The sequence below is a fragment of the Tympanuchus pallidicinctus genome, unplaced genomic scaffold (genome assembly GCF_026119805.1).
Source record: "Tympanuchus pallidicinctus isolate F22 unplaced genomic scaffold, pur_lepc_1.0 scaffold5, whole genome shotgun sequence".
Classification (NCBI taxonomy): Eukaryota; Metazoa; Chordata; class Aves; order Galliformes; family Phasianidae; genus Tympanuchus; species Tympanuchus pallidicinctus.
In genome coordinates this window covers 55,299,670-55,323,147 of record NW_026294769.1, presented here as the reverse complement: position 1 = coordinate 55,323,147, position 23,478 = coordinate 55,299,670, and the positions used below count along the sequence as shown (strand labels likewise).

The following is a 23,478-nucleotide window of genomic DNA, read 5'->3' as shown; positions in this document are numbered from 1 at the left end:
GCAGTCACGGAGAACAGAGGCTTTTTCTTTCCATCTGAATACATCTCCTTTGGTTAACCAGTTTTGTAAGCTAGGAACAGTGGCTTGTAAGAGATAACAGAGAAGGAGGAACATAAGGAGAAAGAAGGATTGAAAAGAAAATGGACTCCTTTTGCAGAGCCAGGAAGAGGAAAAACTTTGAGCAGGAGCAGATCTAAAGACTTCTCCGTCTCATGAAAAATTCTGTGTAACTCAGCATTCTTGTAATCCTTTTATAAACACTAAGAAAATCCCAGAAGACCACAGAGTTATACAAGGGAAGACACAATGCCCATGGATTTATCTTCCCCTCCCACATATCACACTACAAAAGTTTCAGTACTTCACTATTCCTGTAAAAATCTTTTTTCTTTATATCCAGTCTGAATCTGCCCTCATTTAATCTGAAACTGTTTCCCCTCATCCCATCGCAACAGACTCTACTAAAGAGTCTGTCCCCTTTCTTCTTACAGCCACCCTTTTAGATATTGTGAAAAGCTGCTAGCAGGTCTCCCCAGGGCCTTCTCTTCTCAATGCAGTCCCAGCTGCCTCAACCTGTCCTTGCAGGGGAAGCTTGACTTCAGTTCTTCTTTGGTTCTTCCTTTTTTGCCCCAGATGCCCTCCAAAATTAAAAAAAAAAAAAAAAAAAAAAAAAAAAAAGCAAAAAAAAGCCTCAAAAATCAGAAGCTCACGATGCTTGTTATATCAAAAACTAATGAAAATCAGACAATGCGTACCAAACATACAGATGAAGTTGAGATACAAACATTAGCATGTGTTCAACACAGTACCTGTTTCTCAGTATGTACAGAGATTACTTCAGCATACTTTCAAAGGTTTTACTGAATATGCACATAAATAAGCCTTATTGCTTTGACTGAAGATAAATACAGGTTGTTTTTTTTTTTTTTTTTTTAATAATATTTTCGAGTCCACAGTTACTTGGTCACCACTTGTGATGGTTATCAAATTCATTTGAGCTTGTCACATTAACATGCTTACAAAAATAAGTGTACAAAGACTAGAGAGTTTGAGAGTTTCTGGTACTTTACTCCAGGTGGAAATGAAGGCTATCAATCTGAGGCTAGATCTACAGAGGCAAAGGATATGCTGTGGTATACAATTCCATACTATTTCAACAACATAATTCTGTAGGGAACTATAAGCCTTAATGCTTGTAAAGTCAACCTATTTTCTTGCAATTACAGAGTTGAACAGCTAAAAAATTTTACAACAATGCTTTTATTCCTATCAATTCCCATGACATTTTCATTTAAAAAGAAAGTTGTAAAGAAAAAAAAATGGAAGGGAAAAGAGCAACTGTAACACTAAGGTACACTTCTTCCAAAACTGATATAACAACCATGACAACAGCTGTGCTCTCTTAATTTCAGGATGCAAGTTTTGAGCAGGCTACATCTTTTTCTAGACAAGTAAACAAGGCCAAGTGCAAGCGTCAGTAACAGGCTGTAACTGTAAATACCAACTATACTTTCTCAAACAGTGTTTAAGCAATGCTGAAGAGACCAAGCACGCCAAAAGCTCACTTGCAGGATGCTGGTTACTGGCATGTTTTATTTAGTAGTGTAGATGCAATCTCAGGTAACATTTCTCTTCCAGATTCAATGATAGAATTAAAGGACAACAAAAACATAAGGCACCAATTGCAGGTGAAATTCTGGATAAAGAAAAAATAAACACCGTGTGAAGAATTGCCACCAGTGAATCTCCAGAGGCCAGAGTTTGCACAGGTAAAGACTCAAAGTAAGAATCATTAAATCCTAACCAGTTTTCTACAGTTGGTGGTAATATTAAGAGAAACAGAAAATGCATCTAGCAAAAAAGATGCATGTCTTTGGGATTCCAATTTTCTTTAGTATTAATTCAAAATGACAGCACTTTAGCATTACAACAAAGTTTTACTTATCTCTTGCTAGTCTCAACTAAAGCAAGAAATAGCTTTGAACATGAAAATCCTACACAATTTAAATGATGTTCCATTTAATTGTCCTTAGCAAACGTCTGCAAATATTGATGGCAGCTCAAACCAGAATAATGTATTCACCATGTGCAACCACTTTCCCTGAGCAGATACTAGTTAATAGGTTTAATTTATTTTCACTGAAGAGCCTTGACAATTAATTAACCTAAGTAATTACACTAGAAACAGTACAGATGACCACCCCTTGCAGTCAACTTTGCTGGTTTTCCTCCTCATGGAGAATACTGAAAAATACAACTGCTTCCAATTTACATTGATTAAAAAGTGAACTTTTAACAGATTCGCTGAATGCTGCCTGCCACATCTGCTGAGAAGCAGTAACATTAGATCTGGACTTAATTAAAAAACCATACTAGAAGTTTCCAACTGAAGTTAATTTGTAATCACAGTAATCAAGCTACAAGTCATGTACACAGAACGCAAAATCCCTCATGGGCAGAAGGTCCTTCCTGGTAACTGACAACTTTTCCTTCCAGAAGACCACAGCTGAAAGAGCCACGAAACATTCTTGCTGAGCCTTGATATACATTAACATCAACACAAATTAAAAATATTTTGCAGAAGTTCCCTATGCACCTTCATTCTTATATGCAAGCATTGTCTACTTAATTTTTATTATAAAGATACGTTAAACTGTGCTTTCAATGAAAGATCATTCTCACCCTACAGTGGTGTTCATGATTTACTGTGATATACTGACATACCTGCTCCTCCAACAATGATGTACAGCGATAGTGAAAATCACAACCAAAGTAAAGTTTGATTTGGCATTTGGATTTGATGCATTTTCTAGGCAATGGTATAGAAGTAACAATACTGAAGTAACCCAGTATACTCCCTAGACTGATTGTTTACATCTGAGGCAATTATACCTCTTCAGGTACCGAGTCTGTTTTTGTCAGTTCCTGCACAGTCCATATCACTGACATATCTCAACAGTTCAAGCAGGTTTTCACACATGCTAACTCTAACTCCCATTACACTGATGTGGCTGAAACACTGCTGTCCCATACGCTGATGGCATCTGTTCAAGCATGCAATCTCAGATACGCTCTGTTTCGAAGAATACTTGAATTTTCATCTGGCAGTTATATCCAATTACTGACATAACTAATAGTCACAAGTGAATGCTACAAAACGAGTTTCATGTGTTTTCAACCTGTTTCTGCTTCTGACTCAGGAACCAAGCTTACCCCTCAACTGCCCATGTGAAACACAATCCACATTCAACCAGAACTGACATTAGTTTTGATTTACTGTGACTAGTCAATAAACCAGGTTGCCAAATTCAAGACTCAAGTGTCAATTTATTGGAGAACTTCCTTGATTTATAATCTAACACCCACACTCTTTGGCTATGTCTGTGTTTCTTGCCAGAGTCCACTTGTCTCATATTAGCGTACCATTGCACTTAACTGCATGACAGCTGCATTTCACAAGCTCACAAATCTACCACCATTTTTAGTTGTAAGCAGCACTACTTCACTGAACTACCCAACTATCCTGAAAATATGTTTCAGTTACAATGGTAATAGAGTTCACCCCGCTCCCCCATTACCTACTTTTAATCCCCCCTCTTCAGCACGCAGCATATCCTAAAATGTCCCACTGCTGTGACAGTAACACCTTGCTAGTAAGGGACACAATTTCCTTGCTAACCAACAACCTCTAATTGTTCAAAAAACTGGATCCTCAAACACTGTATTGTTTGTGAATCAACATGAATTGGGTCTTGTTCTGTGGTATCATCAAAAGCACACAGGATTATCAAGACGACCCAGATGAGCGGGTACACATCAAAACTTCTCCTGACTGGATAGGAGCAAAAGTAAAATGATGAATTATGCCAAAGTGTGGCACATCACTACATGATGTTGATTAAGTTAGGAATGTTTAACTTATAAGGGATGATAGAGGAAAACAGAACTAACGCTGCAAAAGGATACAAATATTTTTACACTGACTAAGGTTTTAGAGGAATCTTAAAAGCAGTAGTGCAAGATCTTCAGAACCTTCACCTATTTTCTAATGTTAATTTTAAAGTTATAAATGTTAAAAAAAAAACTTATAAAGTTATAAAAGTTAAGATGTAATTATGTGTACAAATCCATCTGGCGTTTACGTGGCCATAAAATTGAAACAAAAGCTAGAAAGTCAGGTAAGAAACCTGAATATGCCACAGGCTGCTGGCAATGCGTGCTTCTCGATATCATTGTATAATAGTTAGCCAAAAGGAGGTTGTGACCTAGCATGCCAATGTAATATACATGTAACAGATTGTAGAGACATAGTAAATATTTACCTTTACAGTTATTTCCCCACTGTAACACGTCCTTTAATGCAATATCTAAACATTACTTGAACACTTCCAGATAGAATGACTCCACCTTTCCAGACAGCCCATTCCAGCACCTGACCATTCTTTCAGAGAAGAAATTGTTCTTAATATCCAACCTGAATCTCTCCTGGTGCAACTTGAGACTGTTCCCTCTAGTGCTATCAACAGTTACACAGAAAAGGCCAACTCCCACCTCGCCACAAGCTCTTTTCAGGCAATTGTAAAGATCAGTGAGGTCCCCCCTCAGGCTTCTCTTCTCCAGACTAAACAATCCCACGTTCCTCAGCCACTCCTCATAGGACTTGTGCTCCAGACCTCTCACTAGTTTTGTTGCCCTTCTGTGGGCATGTTCCAGGGCCTCAACATCTCTCTTTTAATGAGGGTCCCAAAACCAAACACAGTACTCAAGATGCAGCCTCACCAGTGCTGAGTACAGAGGGATGATTATTACTTCCTTGCTCCTGCTGGCAACACTATTTCTGATACAAAGCCAGGATACCATTGGCCTTCTTGGCCACCTGGACACACTGCTAGCTCATGTTTGACTCAGCATCAACCAACACCCCAGATCCATTTCTTCCGAACAGTCTTTCAGCCACTTTGCCCCAAACCTGTAGCATTGCCTGGGGTTGTTGTGGCTAAAGTGCAGGACCTGGCAGTCAGTCCTGTTGAACTTCATCCCACTGGCCTCAGCCCTGCAACCCAGCCTGAGCAGATCTCCCTGTAGAATTTTCCTACCCCCAGGCAGAGTAACACTTTCTCCCAGCTCAGTGTCATTTGCAGGCTTACTGAGGGTACATTCAATGCCCTCATCCAGGTCATCAATAAGGATACTAAACCAGACAGGCCCCAATACAGACCGCTGGGGAATACCACTATTTACCAGCTGGATTTAACTCCATTTACCACCGCTTTCTGGGCCCAGCCATCCAGTCAGTTCTTTACTCAGCGAAGAGTGTACCAGTCTAAGCCACAGACAGCCAGCTTCTCCAGAAGAACGCTGTGGGGGACAGTGTCAAAGCCTTTGCTGACACCTAGGTAGCCTATGTCAACAGCCCTCATCCACCAGGTGGGTCACTCAGTCCAACCCGACTTTTGTGAACCCATGCTGGCTAGGCCTGATCCGCTTATTCTGTTATCCCACGCATTCCATGTGATCTCATTCAGCATCATCTCAATGATTCCTTTCAGGATGTTCTGGTATCAAGAACATTCAATAACTGCTCTGTATTCTGTGATCATTAAAGCACAGACCACAAAATCCCAGACACTAATTTACACAGCAGTAACTCAACTTGTTCATGAATAGTTCATTCACACTCAAATTTAACATTACCAGACATCACACAAGTCCATGGTGTTCCCTGTAGACAGCAAGCCAGCAGCTATCGCTCTGGTCTCAAAATAAGAAGGAAGAAACTCACTTTCAAATCTTGAAAATGAACTATTGCACTAATTAACTGAATAGAAAGGATGCAGAGATAGATAACAACATGCTCAATTATGTCCTTATTCCACTAGGTTTCAGAAAAATCAAAAGCTGTGATTGTCACAGGTGGAGACAGCAAGCTTTCCAAAAAATTGACAATGGAAGACAACAGTCTAGAGTACATGTCAAAGGAAGGGAGTAAAGATAGGCAAGAAAAGAAAAAAAAAAAAATCAATAAAACGAACCCTCTAATTTCAGGCTCATGAAGCATAGATGACAGTTCCAGAATTCCAGATATTGGAAAAAATAAAGATAGACTTAATCTACACTCTTTAACTCTTCAATATTCTGCACAAGTACAATGAAGTGATATTTTATAAATAATGGAAGGTTCTTAAAACAGAACTGCCTACCCTGAGTTATCTCATCTGTTACCACAGCAATTGTAGCCAAAAGAAAAAAAATATCTAACTCCTCTCAAGATTTCTGTTTGGCCATAAACATTCTTGTCATCCATTCTGGGCTTTAAACCTTATTCTGCTAATTCTCAGTTGTTTTTAGACATCCTCCTGAAAGCTTTGAAAGCTGCTTTACAGTCTGGCATGCAACACTACATAAAGGAGCTGTAAAATATTGACATTAACATAGTATTTTGCATCTTGTTATACTTGACAGAAATAAAATACCAGATGCTTTTATTTAAACAGAAACATAAGTATACAACAATTTAAAAGATGTCAAAGACTTAGTTAACTAGTAAGTTTAAATCAACTTCATTTACCAGAAGAATGTGTATTAACTGAAATTAAAGAAGACATCAATCTAGTAAGTAAAATGAAACAGCACTTTTGCTACCTTAATGCTAATTTAAAGGAATTTATTGGAAATTTTGTTAAAATATGCTAGTGATGTTTATCAGTTGAAGGTTTCAAAATAAATATTACAACAATATTTAATATATAGTATACTTTGAAATTATTATATTGAAACTAGAAAATAAAGCTATTCTACTGATTTATGTCAGAAATAAAGTTGAGATTTTCACTGCTAACTCAAAACATACTACCTGAGGGATTCCATAACAGTTCATAAAATGTCTTTGTTTTTAAAAGTATGGTCTGTGGTATATATTTTCTACCAAGAAATAGAAGAACACATGTAGCATCAGATGTGTGTACTTTAAGAAACTCTGGAATGTGAAATCTAAAAATCCAAATAAAACAGGTGGCATAATTGGGGGGGGGGGGAGGGGAAAGGAAAATGAATTTAAGTTTAATGACATTACCAGGTTATCCTACCAGACTAATTCTCACTCACTGCATGACTTCAATGAAGCTCTCAGTCCTTGTGCTGATTTCGATTTAGTTCAAGTGCTATTTGATGTATTTCATCTGGAGTTTTATTCACTTCAAACTACACTTCATTTAACCTGGCTGCTGCTGTACTCATTTGTTTTTCTACTTTATTACCCGCAAATTGGTGTTGCTTAGTTTAAATAAATTGTTGGAATAAGTTACTGTTATATATTTTTTTTCCATGCTGCTAATGAATAAATAACCTTTAGAAAGATATCATGTCCCACAAAATGAGAAAGTTACTATTAAAATTCTTTTAAAATACATCCCTTCTGGTCTCACAAAAATCTCAATAAAATTTGAGTTGCTATTTTTAAGGCAGCACCATTCCCCCCACCCTCAAAACTACTGCTTGTTTTTATTTTTCCGTATTATTAGCCTACCAGTTATTAGTCTACCATACTCTATTTTCCAGCTGGGCACACATCATAATACAAGGGTGAGGGGGAGGCAGAGAAAGACAGACAAAGCACATGAAAGGGAATGTGATAACCAGCACGCAGCAGCACATGTGTGAGAGTGCAAGAAACCAACCACAAATGACCAAGAACAGCGACAGCAGGCAAATGCAAGAGTACAAATGCACTCATGAGAAAGCACTAAGATTCAAATACCACCAACTTGTAAGATTTTTCAACTATTTTTAAGCTCTAAAATAATCATGTTGCACAACTACTCGTGAGATCTTACAATATACTAAATAAATCCAAATTTGCTTTTTAACAGTAATGTATTTCCACCGTTACCTAAGTATCACAAACCTGAGCTTAATATTAAATATCAGGTCATGTAAGGAAAGACTGTCAATTCTGCCAGAGTCCTAACATACTCTAATTAGTATGTGCTGATTACTGGTTATCCTGGTAGGTTTTTTTAAGCAGTGTGTCACAACAAAACAGCAGTTCATCTGAAACACTTAGTATTGTTTTGGGCTACTGATGGAAAATATGAGAAAGTCAATTAAGCTGCTACCACCTGGTGGTGTTCAGATTATGCTAAAAATGTCTTTTATTTAAGATGGTACCACAGCTTGCAAGAGAAAACCTAAGTGTATTCTGTATGCAGAACTAAGAATGAATCCAGTACTCTATTTTTCCCCCCTTTCAAATAATCCAATAAACTTTCACAAACAAATCACAACAAATTAACTACAGAACACAATGTATGAATAAACGTATTGATACATTATCCTGTCTACCTGTTATTATATGCAGGATTTCTTAGAAGGATTTAGTCATAAAAAAAAGTATTAGAGGCTGTTATTAAGAAAACTTTGTCATAGCCAAAATGTATTCATTAAACTATTTTCAAGAAAACACAATTATTAAAAATTATACATTGACATTTATGATCATAAGTTCATTTACTACAGAGCTTGCACAGCATCTTCTTTCATCCATCTAAACAAGGATCTGAAATTCCGATTAACAACTATCCTTACAAAGAGACCTATTAACAGTAACAGCCTTCACAGTAGAATATGATAAGAGGCAAAGAGACAAAGTCTTTGCAGAACTATATACATATATGAAGCTTGGCATTTTTAAACTATTTATTATAAACATGAGTACATTACTTAAATGCTCACCAATACTTGGGAAACTTGATCAGTTTGCCATAAAGAGCAGTACTGAAAGAGGGAATAACAGGAACAGGGAAGCTGTACAATCCTCTACTGTCCAAAGAGGTCAATGCTGCTTGAAAACCAAATACCTGAAAACAAATGCAGCTGGTCAAAGTGTATACCATTATGATTAGATCATTTTCAGATTACTTCCATGTACATAATACATTGTATATTTTATATTATAATTGCATTTTTTAAAAAAGATATTTTTACATATTTCCTTTTTGCCAAAGACCAAGAATTATTCAAAAACAGTTAAAATACATTATTCTGTATCTTTTAAATCTGCAAATTGCATGTTGTCTTCCATTCAAACAACATTTTTCCTTACTGTAACAGCATTAGCTAGAAGAGTGGTATTTAAGGAAATGAGATAATACACTTGTAAGTTTTTTTCTTGATAAAGACAACTTTGAAGTTTTATCTCCATTATTCTCTATGATTTTCCGCCGTTCAGTGTGAAAAAGAGACAGTGTAACTCAAAATTATACTCCACCTCTGGAAAAAGCTGATCAAACAGCTGCTAAAACTCTTGAACAAAAAAAGTCCTGCAACAAAAACCAAATAGGTGACTTGCATATTGCTGTCCCTATCACTTTACATATGACAGGAGTAAACACGTCAGTCAGAGAAACCTTGCCATGTAATCTGGGACAGTGTTCTTCGTGCAGGCAGTAAGAATTTCATTGTTTAAATTTTTATTTAAGGTATCAGCACACAAGTGAATGGATAACTGAAAAATGTTAGCAATAGTAGTAAATATTAACATTTTAGCAGTATTCAGAAATCTTTCAGACTGCCTGAGGGGAAAGCTCATCTGAAGAGGATGTGAGACTTATCTTAAAACTTGTTCTGATATTTCAGTTTTCAATTCTATTGAAATCTCAGCAGATGGCAACTGAATAATTTCACAGCTTCTTAGACTTCTCTCAGTCTAGCAATAACTTTCATAATGGATCTTTAACTGAGAACACTCAAACTGCTTTCCTCTTACAATGGAAACATCTGAAGTTGTATGGCAAGAGTCTTCGCATACCTCATTGTAAAGGTTTCACTGTAACAATACAACGAAAAAGCAATGTTTCTTCCTAATAACATCACACAAGTTGCTACACATAATTAATTGTAACTTACATATTTTGCAACTGTTATCTTTAAATTGGAGAAATGTTTCCTCCAATTATTTTAACTCAATACTGCCACAAGTACTTTGGAATTAGTTTGCAATATTATAATTCCAATGGAATTAGAAGCAATGTTGCTTCAGATGAAGGTCTGTGTTAGTGTTACAGAACATCTGGCTCCACTCAGAATTAGCGATCCCAAATAATAGTATTCTGCAAGATGCATTTACTTGGCACATCCTGAAAATGCTCTGCCTGGAAACTTAATGTTACCATTAAGGATTACCTACACTTGTTTTAACTTTTTCTCAGCATCCCACAATAAGAAACAGAGCTCCAGACTTCTTTTACCTTCAGATAGCAGTGTGAATAACAGTAATGAAGAAGGTTATCGGATGGCTGGCTGAGGGTGCTGACTGTATTTACCAGTTGCTCAGCATACATTGGTACAGAGTGTTCCAGGTTAATTTTATCCACCAGAATCCTGACAGAAGGTAAAGGCCGTAAGGGCTGGAAGCTTGTAGCACTCAGCAATCCACTGAAGTTCTATAGAAGGCAAAAAAAAAAACATGCAACTATTACACTTGAGTTGTATTTCTTGTACATTCTTAACATCTCTTTCTCTCAAACTAGACACACACAAAAAAACAAATCCACATGAAATAAAATGTATTCCACAGCCTTATGATCAAAATAATACACATTCTTAAGTAACTTCAAAGTAACTTCTTCTGTGGTAGGAGTTCAGAATTCACATATAATGTTTTCATCCAGAATTCTACTGCATATGAGTACCCAGGTGTTGGCAAGTAAGCAGCTGCAAAGGGGGCCTCTGTGAGGACAGGCCAGTTCTAGTCAACACCACAGCCCCATCACAGGGTGCAGCTGAATCCAGCAGACAAACTGGTGATGCTTCTGTGGAAACGTACCTACAAAAGGGCAAAAAGACCACACAAGCTGAGATGTAGGAGAAAATTAGTGAGAAACAACAGCATAAGCAGCAAGGTCAGAGAAGAGGGAGAAGGTGCTCAAGATGTCAGAATAGAAGTTCCCCTACAGTACTTGGAAGAGACATGCGAGAGAAGGTATCACCACTGCAGCCCACAGAGAAGCCAACATCAAAGCAAATTTTCAAGGAGTGCAGCCCGTGGATTGGGCTCACAATGGAGCAGGGTGAAAGTGTGAGGAAGCAGGAGCAGCAGAAACAAACTGCTACAAATGAAGCACAACCCCCTTTCGTCAAGGAAGAGATAAGAGGCAGATAAATCAAGAATGAAGCAGTCAAATTGAGGCTGGGAGGAAGGGGGAATGGGAGCTGGTTTCTCGCTATCCAGATCCATTTTAAATGGCAATAAACTGATTTTCCCAAAGTTGAGTCATATTGTCCTTGTAATGGCAATGGGTAAGCTACCTTCTCATCCTTATCTGTCCCTTCCTATAGAGGAGGAAGAGTAAGAGATCACTTATGTGGGCAGCCGGCCCAACACAAGAATATACGAAGTCAAGATTTTACTCTATAAAATATTTACTTTTTAATCACTCCAAAGCACTATCATCACTATCATCACACTAAATTCATATTTATCTAACCCTTACACAATCATATATTACATATTTGCAATCATGCCAGATGTCTCAGCAAAAAAAGAAAATGCAATTCCCAAAAATAAGTGCTATTTCTTATATCCACCTGTATTTTGTCATAGTATCGATTAAAACAGAGAAATACATCTAGTACAAAACAGACATGGAAAGAACAGAATGAGTTCTCAAAGGGCTACCAAAGAGAAAAGGAAAGATAGAGCACAAGCCCTCTTTTGGGAGAGACCATCATAAGTGGCGTGTTCAGCCTGGAGAAAGACAAAGTGGTGAGTGGAGACAGGACAAGGGGAAACGGCTGGAAACTGCAGCACAGGAAGTTCCGCACAAACGTGCGCAAGAACTTCTTTACAGTGAGGTGACGGAGCACTGGAACAGGCTGCCCAGGGAGGTGGTGGAGTCTCCTTCTCTGGAGATGTTCAAGACCTGCCTGGATGCCTACCTGTGCGACCTGCTGTAGGGAACCTGCTTTGGCAGGGGGTTGGACTCGATGATCTTGGAGGTCCCTTCCAACCCCTACAATTCTGTGATTCTGTGAAAGGGAGATCTTGCTACTATATACAGCTATCTGCTGGGAGGGGACAGAAGATGGAGGCAGACTTTTGTCTGAGGTGTACCGTGAGAGGAGACGTAACAACGGACACAATGTGAAACAGTTAACTCCAAAGAGGTATGTGCAAAAGCTTTTTGGGCAATTTCCATCCCTGGAGTATACTTGACTGGAGAAACTCTGGAGCAACCTGCTTTAATTGGACTTGTTTTAAGCAATACATTAAACACAGAGTTGCTCTCCAGACACCTCTAGCAATCCAAAGTACTCTATCAATTCAACAGTTTTTACTGAACTTGTATCAAAATAGGATATTAATTTTATATGTAATCAGTTTCAATCTAAAATTTGAAATTACTGCTATTTTAAGCACACTAGGCTTCACTCAGGAAATGTAATTTGAAATTTCCAAGTAAAAAATAATCAAGAATTTCACTTGAATTACACATACAATCTTAAATGTGTTGGAAATAAAGCACATTCCACAGGAACACAAAGCACAAGTTAGTTTACCCATAATCAGCAGTATCTACTTACTTTACCAACACAATTTAAAACAATTGTACCTTCCATAATGTAACAGTGCTCAAATCATTCTCTGAAGAAAAAAGTAACAAACACTTGCAATAACATTCACCTTTTTCAAACATAAATACTTTATAAACACTCATACACAAAACTGTGTATTCTGCAGCTGTTATTTGCATTTCAGACAACAAATTACAAGTTAAAACAAAGGTTGATACAGAAACAATTCTGTTCTTTAATTGAACTTGAATATCAATTATTGAATGTTTAACATAGCAAAACTCTTCACAAATAGAAGTCCAACTCCCGTTGCTGTAATTGGAACAAAAGATACTGAGAACTGCTGTAAAATACATCCCATTGGGGGAAAAAAAAAAAAAAAAATCATTACCCTCAAGTACAAAGAATATGTAGTTAGGAGTCACTTGTGGAAAAAAGTCATTGGAAGTGTTTAGTATCAGACAAAAAATTCCTAAAAATTGAAATCAATAAAGAATACAGTTTCTTCTCTTCTAGTTATTTCTTATTCATAAAATACCTTCCCCACTTCTGCAGCAGGAGGTAAACATAACTAAATCTTCACTACAAAGCACTGCTTCGCTCCTATAATATGTTGTGCACAAGAGAAAAAAGTCCCATGGGAATAAAAATAGTATGGGATTTTTTTGTTGAAATTATACTACATATTTCCAAAAGATAACAACAAATTCCAGCTGTTAGTTAACAGCATTTCTGGCTCTTTCTGACCCAACTGCTTCACAAAAATCTTAACTGTGCTTTTTTTGTGAGAATGTTTTCTTCTTGTTGTTGTTCTTAATCCACTTATGTGATATAAAATAGTTCAGTTGGAAGGGACTTGCCAAGATCCAATTGTCTGTTTTAAAAGCACATTTCCATGTATTTTGTTCATTCTCAACATTTTCAAGTGCCACAGATCACTCGGATCAACGCTGCATGCAGATCACTTCTCCTAAAATCTTGAATATTTAAGCAGAAGGAGGGATCATTAAGATTCAGAAGAAAAAAAACTGATTCACCACTAAGTAATCAGATCAAACAGTATGATCTACAGCAGTTAAATGTCCAAGAACAGCCAAAGCCTTCCTGATATCAGGGCTGGGACTAAAATAAACAGAGCTGCCTGCTAACATCTGTTAAGCCTCTACTAAATGTGTGTTCAAAGATTTGCAGTTTGTCTGAGTATGAGAAGACTTGCACAGCAAAATGGCAACAAGTTTGCTTTTGATCCAAAGGTCCCTAAAAAAACATCAAGTCATAGCTATTTCTTTTCATGTGTGTTTAATGACTAACATGAATCCAAACCATTTTATGATTTAAAATCTTTTTCCTCCAAATGTTATTTTCATACCAGTACCTTCAGTTTTAACAAGTCTAGTTAGTTACTAGACATACTGCTGGCCTTAGTTATCTACAGGGAAAGTTCATGTGCACCAAACTCATTTGGAAATCCGTAATACATCTGGCAGAGAGCATAACAGTCCAATGAGAAAATTCAGTTCCACCCCAGGGTAGGTATAGTTTCAATTTTTGGTATTTCCCATGATGAGATGAAAAGCAGAGGTGTAACCAGGCCTGTATTAAGGCAATGTGTTCAACATGCTTCATGTATTTTAGCTTTAATCATTTCTAAGGAATAACATGCACTAATATGAAGAAGGTAATTGGTGTGTACATACCTTCTCACCCATGATTACAGGCACCAAGTGGTCTAGTAAATTAAATTCTGCCACAGGGATTATAACTGTGCATTTCAGAATGGTGAATGTTGTAAGACGAGTAGGAATGTATTCCTCCAACGATGCTACTTCTTCTGAGCTTGGCAGAGTTCTATTTCCATCTGCAAGATCTAAAATAAATCAAGATTACATAAATTTGACTAAAATATATAAAAGACTACAGTGGCTTTTTCAAAAACAGTTAGCAACTACCAAAACATAGAAAACAACTTTCTTTCCTCCTTCATATTTAATATACTTAACCTTTTCTTTTTTTGCAATTCACTGGTTCTAACTAAGGCTAAAAGCAACAGTAACTGGATTTCAAAATAGAAAATCCAAGCCTTAGACGTGAGAAATCTGTAAAGCTCTTTTAGTTTTATACAAGAAAGTCATCTTGTTTTACTACAACTTTTTTCCATTCATTTTTTGTCCAGTTTCTCTATTACTTGAAACAAGTAATTGTCAACAGGCATTCTTCCCTAAGAATCCTAAGAGAACTTCAAGTTGCCAGTGAAATAAGCCCTTTACTCAACAAGAAACTAGTGATTGAATCAAACTGTTTCAGACTGTCTGAAGGTCAAAATGCCTGGAATTATCTGAAGAGGTATAGCCAGCACTGATGGGGATACATCAATGTTTCATGTTTATTTAAAATTTTTCTTTGGAAATTTCTTTGGAATGGTAATATTCCCTAGAAGATTTTAACTATTTGGAATTTGCAACTTCAGAATCACTGAAGTTCTGGTTTAGTTCTGTATATTTCATGTATGCAATAAGAGCAAACCTGGCTTAGTTCTGCTATATGGCTCATATTCATGTTCTAGAGCACAAACTATCATTTTCATTATCCGGTGCACTGCACTGCTATCCAGTCGAAGATTGAGTGGACCCACAATGAGGCTTTTTGTAGACATCTCCTGAACATTTCCAAACTCTTCATTCTTTACTGAAGAAGTGTCTTGCTGATTCCCAGAAACTACAAGAAATTTTACAAACAGCAACAAGTTACACCAAACAAATGGACATAAAACATTAATGTTGTCAGTTACTTTTGTTTCAAATCCAGCGATCAAAGATTTACACAAGGAATACAGTGCAAGTTGTACAATTCAATATGCTACAAGAGTTTTAATGTATTTAAACAGAAATAGCTCTTGTTTAATGTTTCGTAAACAGGGCAAGATTCTGCCTCACCACCATGATCAGCCTAATCCATTCAGTGACTTTCTAATTATCTTTGTAACTCTCAAGTTTTTGATTCTCTAATAACAGCCAAACTTCTGCAGAACCTTAAACCAGGATGCCAAAGACAGCTTTGCTTTTCAGCACCTTCTAAATCAGATTGACAACTGAAGATAAGCCTTCATTTCCAATCAGTGATGAGGTAAAGCAGGGGCAGCAAGAAAACTTCTTTAATCACTGTGTCTCAAACAAGTTTTCAAGACAAGCACAGGAATAAAAGGGTTGTTGAGTCTCTGTATCTAAAAGATCAACACACTTGTGTTCAGAATGTATTGTATTAGTTCAAGTATAACTATCATTTTCTCACAATGAGATACAGGCATTCAGTGTACACCAGTCACCTACAAGCTATAAAACAATATGCCTACACTCCTCTAGATATACTTACAGAAAACTCTTCTGTTAAACAAATTTCAGACAGTTAAATATTCCTCTTACATATGGCTTATAAAAAAAAAAACTTCACATCACTAACACTTAGTTCAGAAAATTCCACTTTTCCCCCTCAGTAACTTCCTATTTTGACAATGTCTTCATTATTTTGGTGCAAGCACAAAATATCATATACCTCACAAACCATTGTGCAAATCAACAGCCTGACAAAATAACAATCATATCAAATGGACTCTCAGAGTACTTAACCTACAAAAAAAGAAAAAATGTGATAAAATTGAAGATGACAGTTTAATTCATTCACTGAATCTGGATAGTGCTACTTTTGAGATAGCACAATACTTCATAACTTTATTGTCAGAACTGTGACAAACAGGAAATAAACAGGCAAGGAAGTCATTGCAGTTCGCTTCACCTTGGTGTTCACAGTTTCATGCACACACATCATTTGAAAGCTGTCCATTTGACGTACTTTCCTTGTAGCCTTTCAATGAGGTCAAGCCAAAGAAACCAAAGGCTATGTACATAGTGCACCTACTTTTCCCATTATGCCTTTCATCATTAATATTTTTCAAATAATTTCTGAACTCTTAACTCTTTCTTCTCCAATCCAGATCTTGTACACCAACTCACTATGCAAGGCAGATCCCATCCCTCCTGCTTTTCACCTATCCATCTGGATGCAAATAAAATTTCTCACACTTGTAGAGAACTATGACACAAAACCTGGAGAAGCATTGTGTCTCCAAATTCTAGTTACGCAAACTTCCTCAACAAGACAACCTGCCCGTACTAACATAAGGGGCAAGTGAAGAACAGCTGGGCAGACTGGGCAGCAGGAACCGCAGCTGCTGCAGACAACCAGCCTACCATTCTGTCAAGAATGCACAGGACCTGTGCACTTCTACGCAGCCAAGGATTCATAGTAGAACAGCAGGGCACAGTGCACATTACAACTTTAAGGGAAATCTCATTTTTTTTAAACAAAGGTTATCCGAGAGAAACTTAGTCTTCTGTCTAAGACCAGTCTCAACTCTGGGCGAAGTGCACTCAGCAGAAGAGGAAGGGAGGTTGCTTTGAATGCTTTTTTTTTTTCCCCTTGTGCTTAAATCATTCTCTACCAGAAGTGCACAGGCAAGAAAGGTTGCCTAGTAAACTGAGACTATGTCTAATATGCCACAGAGCTGGCCTAACAATCTGCACACATCCCCAGGCCTGATAACTGCAGGAATACTAGCTTTGTCCTAACAGCTTTGTCTGAATAGAAGTGGATAGTGAAAGCACCTAGTCCAGAAATGTCCAGCCCCCGGCCTGCAGGCTGCATGCTGCCCAGCCCAGCCTGCAGCCACCACCTGCCCTGCGCCATCATGGTGGCAGCTCTGTCCCACTGAGCAGCCCAGCCTGAGGCACACACCCACCACTCAGCAACAACCAAACATTGGTGTGCAATGGGCAGTCTGGACTGAGTGCATGGCACAAGAACAGTGCAGTGCTGTGATGACTCGAGTTACAGCAAAGAATTTTATGTATTTTAATGCAATGGTTAAATACAGTAATGTGAACAGCGAAATATATGCAGCCATGCTTTCCATCCTGATTAAGGAATTTGAGGACAGGTTTCAAGATCACCAAAACATTATCCTTTTTTATTTATTTGCAATTCTATTTTCAGTAGACATTAATAAATAACTTTCAAATTTTCAAATTGAATGTACAGAGTTGCAATCAAATATTCAACTCAAATAGCAATCTGATTGTGTATTTTTGCCAGATGTGGGACTTACCTTAACAGAGAAAAATATCCCTTGCTTCACAATCACAACTTATTCCTGCCTTCATATAGCAAAATAACTTTTGTTACTTGCTCTCTGAACATTGATTGAGGCCAAACAGTGGACGTGAGCGCAGTGGGGCATTGGGTGGTGTTTCATGTTTCAGCAGTGGTGACAGTGGTCACCTCTGCTGGTGTAGATTTGTATTTGGTTTGTTTGTTTGTTTTAAAGTGCAACATAAAGGTTCTCACTCACTGCTGGTGAAAAGCTAATGGTGGTGACTACAGAGAAAAACATCAGTGTTACTGCTTATTGTTTCCACTGGAATAAATAGGAGGCATCATTTTTGGTGCAACATACACATATGTGGCCCAAGAAAACTCCTTTCCACTCAGTGCAGCCCAGGCAAGCCCCAAGGCTGGAGTTCGCATGACTTTGCCTCTGTATTTCTGATGGAGAATGTGAACAAAATGTTCCTACCATACAAAGACTATTCAAGATGGAAATACTACAGAATGCAAAATTCTAAATGGCAAACAAAACAAACCTTGAAACTAATACGTAAAACCTATTTAATAAACAAAAAAAAGTCAACATACAGTCTGCTGTCAGGGTGTGCTTTATTTAACAAGCAACTAACATTTTTCTCAGCACTTCTGTGTTCAGTTCTGACAGATACTATAAGGAAGCGCAAAAAAACTTAATCTCACAAAAAATAACATGGCCAAAAGCCTCTAGAAGACTTAATAATGGCCTAATAATGGTCTGCTTTTTCACATGAAGAAAAACAAACTCACTTCAACATACTTCAGATTTAAAGATAGCTGAAGCAACAATATTTATACAAACCAGTTTGTGTAAAAATTAAGTGTAATTATGTATTTGATTTCTACAGAACTCAGTGCTTACAGGTTACTTTTTAAACTGTACAGATGCACAAAGGGAAAGCAGGTTACTGATCACTGAGTATCCAGCCCTTCACAAAACCTTTGCCTAATTCTGCTTGACAAAAGCTTCACATCAGAGTGCTGCAAAGTAAACGTGTCATCAAAATAGATATACTTTATAAACAAAGCAACTTAAAAACTACACTCCATCAGATCTGTTAGTCATGCAATCATTGATCAATACAACATACCTCAATATGTTTCAAGGAATTTACTGTGTTGCATTACACAGTAATGAAAAGTAAAAAACAAAACAGAAAAATAAAGAACAACTTCAAAACACTTCTGTGCATGACTCACTATCTTGTTTTTATTCAAAATACTGGAAGTGATTAATGCATTTCTGCAAGTGACAGACAAAACTCCTGAGGTTAATGTTATCCAGGAGGTACTCATGGTTTAATCAGTAATCGTATGCTTCAGAAAAGGTTAAAGGGGCAAAGAAGGTGTCAAACCAAAATTGCCTCAATAGATAAAAATCTTACAATCACAGTAACTACCTCCTATAATTTAAACTCTGCTAGCTTTTTTTTTTTTAAAGAGAAAGGTGGTGTGCACTGATTGTAATTAAAACATTGTTAGTGTCAAAACAGGGAAGTAAAATATATACAAAGATTAAACATCACATATTAAAAATGTAGCAAGATTTCAATAGTAATCAGAAAACTGAATATTTATACGTTGTTTTAAATATATTTCACCCTTATTTGTTCATGCTCTATTAACTACATGCATGTCTTTCAACATAGAAAATTACCTAGAAAACAAAGTGTCATATCTACTTTTCAAAGAAATTAATGTATTTAAAAATATAAAGTTTGTTTTTCTAGAAGAATTTTAATAATGCATTTAAAATTAACTACTCTATTCTCTTATGTGTTAAAGTAGCTGAATTACAGGAGTAAAGCTGAACTAAAAGCACACTGAAAGGCTCAATAGGAAGTTGTTACATTTTATGAGGTGTCTTCCTTGTGAATGACACAAAATACAAGTTAAGATCCTGATAAAGCAAACTGAAAAAAATAGAAGAGAAACTGAAGAGGGGAAAATAGCAGGACCTTGAGCTAAAAAAAGAATATTTTTGAATGGAGCAATTTCTGAAAAGGGCTAGTCAACAATAGATACATTGTTGACAATAGTCACACTGCAATTAATTATAATAAATGTATAATAAGAATATTTAGAATGATTTCTGATACAATAACTACCTTGTATAGGTGGTTTTTTTTGACATTCAAAGTAGACATACTTGATCAAATCTATTCTGTCTGAGAATTAGAAGAGAATTTATGGGAATCTGAAAAACTACTTAGAATTAGCAAATACCTTAGTGTGCATGCTTTAGATTAGCATTTGCTTACAAAATCATTGAGATGTATACTTTTAAAGATTAATTCTCCCCACCCTCTTCTCTGCAACCATGAAAGTCACCTTCGCTTACACTGTCAGTTGAATTATTCTGAAGGTATACTTCTTTCAACCTTGTATTCTCTTCAAAGGAGAAAATGAGTCCTTATCTTCTGCATCAAGTAGACTGTCAACATAGTTCCAAGATATCTCAAAACATTTGCTTTCCAAAGTCAATAACAATAGTAATTTTGAAAAAGGATACTTAATGAACCTTACTGCTGCTATAAGAAAATTATTTTCAGTCTAGCCACTGACTGGAAGTGGTATCATCTGAATAACTTATGCAGAAAAATAAGAAAGAAAACCAACAATCAACAACAGAACAAACAGCCAAACACATCAGTGCAGATGAAACCCCTTTAAGTACGAGCATGATGGTAAACCTAAGGTAAGTTAGAGGACAACTGGTCAAGGACCAGTTTGGTCTGTAGTGTCTTTGTTTCAATTATTTAACATGGTAAACAAAGAAAAAAGGTACCTTTGCCACTGGTGCTTTCCATTGTGTACAAGTAATCCATGTAAAAAGCCCCAAACCTCTGCATTCCAGCTATCTCTGTGTAGGTCTCCTACCAACAAAGCAAAGCAAACAAAGAAAATGTTGTATAAGGAAATAATCTTGAGATTACCAACTGATAGGCCGGTATGAGAGAGATATATTCGTGTTTGGATTTGAGCATCAACACACTGAAAGGCTTATCAAAACAAAGGACAGAGGTTATCCCAAAGAATTCACCTTTCTGGTAGGTGATATAACTTCTGTTTGAGGCCACACAAAGGCACATCCATAATTCCAGTGGACATACTGACCAATTCATCAATAGCTTCTAGTTAATTAGTACCTTTAATGGAGTAAATATTCTTCACTTGACCCCTTGCATCCAACAGATCCGCCTAATTAACAACATTCAAAACTAAAGCTAATTTATTTATATTATCTTTAAACAGTAATAGCTTAGCAAGACTATATGCCACCAAGTATTTTTAATATATATATACACATATATAAAAACGAACAGGTCAAGGGAAGACTAAAACTTAAAACTATGAGAGGTGTTTGAATATGTATGTGATTTCACTAATTAATTTCACTTATTTTTAATGCAAGTCTTCATGTTAAACTTAATAAGTACTGGAGAATATAATAACAATAAAATAAAAAAAATTAATATATTCAAAATTGTAAGTGGCTTACCAGTACATTAACAACACAGGGCATCACACCTGGAAGTGACCATCTTGGTCACTGCATCCAGCCTTTAGTAGGTTGGGACAGTCAGATAATTTAGTTTTAATGTACAACAGACAAATAGTAACTGAAAATCTGTCTCTGCTAAGGTAGAATTAGCAAAACTTCCTCTCAGTAGAGGAATAGAGCACACACCCAAAAGAATTAATATGTCCCCAGACCAGATTTCCAAGAGAGTCTGTTTGAAGACTGTGAACAAGCTATTGCTTCAGTGTAAAAAAGTATAAACCGGACTTTCCTTCTTTCATATGTCTAATTTCCCCTGCAGTTGCTCTGTAGCTAGCATTGTTCAAAATCTCTAACAGTACACAGATCTAAAAACAACCATTCATTGGAAAGCATTAGAAAGTGTTTTTTTTTTTTTTATAAGACAGAAGTTAATTCTCAGACCTTATGATGAGCTGCATCCAATATAAATTCTGCACGAATACTATTATTTTCTGGACTTCTGTAATCAAACAGTGAATTAGTCAGATATGTCTTCCCTTTTGCACTCGTATTTTCTCCACAGCTAAAGAAGTAGGCCTCCTTGGTAAAGCAGTCAAGCATAATAGAGCAAGGGAAAAAAAAAAAAAAAAAAAGAAAAATGGAGTTAATAGCAATTATGATTAACACACTAATACATGAACTTCAGTTACATACTTCATCATGAATGAAAACAAGACATCATTTTAAGTTTTTTTTTTTTTTTCAAGTTCCTGTCCACTCCCTCACCCCATTTTCAAGTTAATAAAAACAGCTTAAGGTAATAAAGTACAACTAATAAAGCAGAACACATACTAGTTTTAAGAGAAAATAACTTCTGACCATTGTTATTCTGAAATCTGTTCCATTGTCTTACCAATATACTATCTTGTCACTACCTACTCCACTTCTGACTGACCAGTATCTTTCAGATGCTTCATTTAACCTATCCAAAACCATTAGTTATCTCAGTGTATAACCTGCTTTAACATTCTTCTTTCTTCATGGTGTTATACATTCTTTCTCCATATCTCAAATCCTCTTTCCTAAACTTAAACTTTACTACCAAGAGTCGTTCCTTCAAAAAGGCAACCTATGTGAGACTGATTTTTGTCAGCTATCCATTCTTAACCACACGCATCAAAGCTAGAACCTGTATGAAAAGCAAGAAGTCCCAAGTGTAGCAACACAAAGAGAACAAGCAAAGCTGTGTCAACAACACTGCTCCCATAGAGTTTTTCTTAATTTAAATCTAGAGTGTAGCAGAAAACGGAAAAGGAGCAATGGCCAAAAGTCCTTTATCAACTAATCTTCAGGACAGTCATTCACTCACTCCATGCAATCCAAAATTCAAGTAATTAACCTTAAGCCAGATACTTCAGCTGGTGACTCAGTGGTTCAGCTATCTGGCAATACTAGCTCACACTCCCCCTGTTTAACCAATATGAGAGGATAACAGGAAAAGCAAATAAGGGAGTCAGCTCAAGGAGCCATCAGACTGAATGAAAGAATGGCGAGAGAAAGGATCCCTGGCGCTGACAACAAGGGGAGGGCATGCACAGTGTGAGAGTGACTCCTGAAGAATACCGCAAGCAAAGAGCTACCAGTTGGACTTGGTACCTCTGAATGCATCTTTTTGAGCACGGTGACCCAAACACTGTGGGACAAGCTGTATTAAAAGGCTTTGATAAAGTCAGTGTATTCTGCATATCACTCAGCTTTTCCATAGTAGCACAGTCCACTAGCAGAAAATGGAGTTAATTTCCAGCAATTTTTTCCATTATGCAAAAATGTTTCACTTCATATTTCAGTGCAGTCAGGAACTTTTGTTCATCTATATTGCACTTCTGCCATAATTATGTTTTTTGCACATCAGAACAAGTCTCTTGACCAGAAAGCTGTTTTTGAAGCTCAACCAGGTTTAAGGCTCTTATCCTGTTAGAACAGCATTCCACAGAATCCTGCCCGAATATGCTCTTCTGAAGCCAAGGGATACCATTCTACTATTTAACTTGTTCACTCTTCTCACAGTTTTAAACATCAGTCTCTTATTTCCTGCAGGCAAAGCTGCCATCCACTCTCAAATCCCCAACCAGTTCTTCCTCGCCTGTAACAAGGCCAGCAGAGCATCTTACTCCATTTCACTTGACAACTGAAAAATGAGGCAATATACTTCTTCACTATTTTTGTTATTA

The 23,478-nt window shown here is 36.8% G+C and overlaps 1 protein-coding gene across 5 annotated transcripts in view; it reads right to left on the bottom strand.

Moving 5' to 3' along the window:
- The window catches only part of VPS13B (vacuolar protein sorting 13 homolog B), a 415,034-nt gene that overhangs the window by 335,366 nt on the left and 56,190 nt on the right, over nt 1-23,478 (bottom strand). For all 5 annotated transcript variants that reach the window (XM_052704440.1, XM_052704437.1, XM_052704439.1 and 2 more), the window contains exons 11-16: nt 21,710-21,847; nt 20,552-20,639; nt 15,094-15,285; nt 14,268-14,437; nt 10,245-10,439; nt 8,731-8,855 (exon numbers count right to left, since the gene is read on the bottom strand). In XM_052704440.1, the coding sequence (XP_052560400.1) occupies nt 8,731-8,855; nt 10,245-10,439; nt 14,268-14,437; nt 15,094-15,285; nt 20,552-20,639; nt 21,710-21,847 (908 nt within the window). The remainder of the gene's footprint in view (nt 1-8,730; nt 8,856-10,244; nt 10,440-14,267; nt 14,438-15,093; nt 15,286-20,551; nt 20,640-21,709; nt 21,848-23,478) is intronic.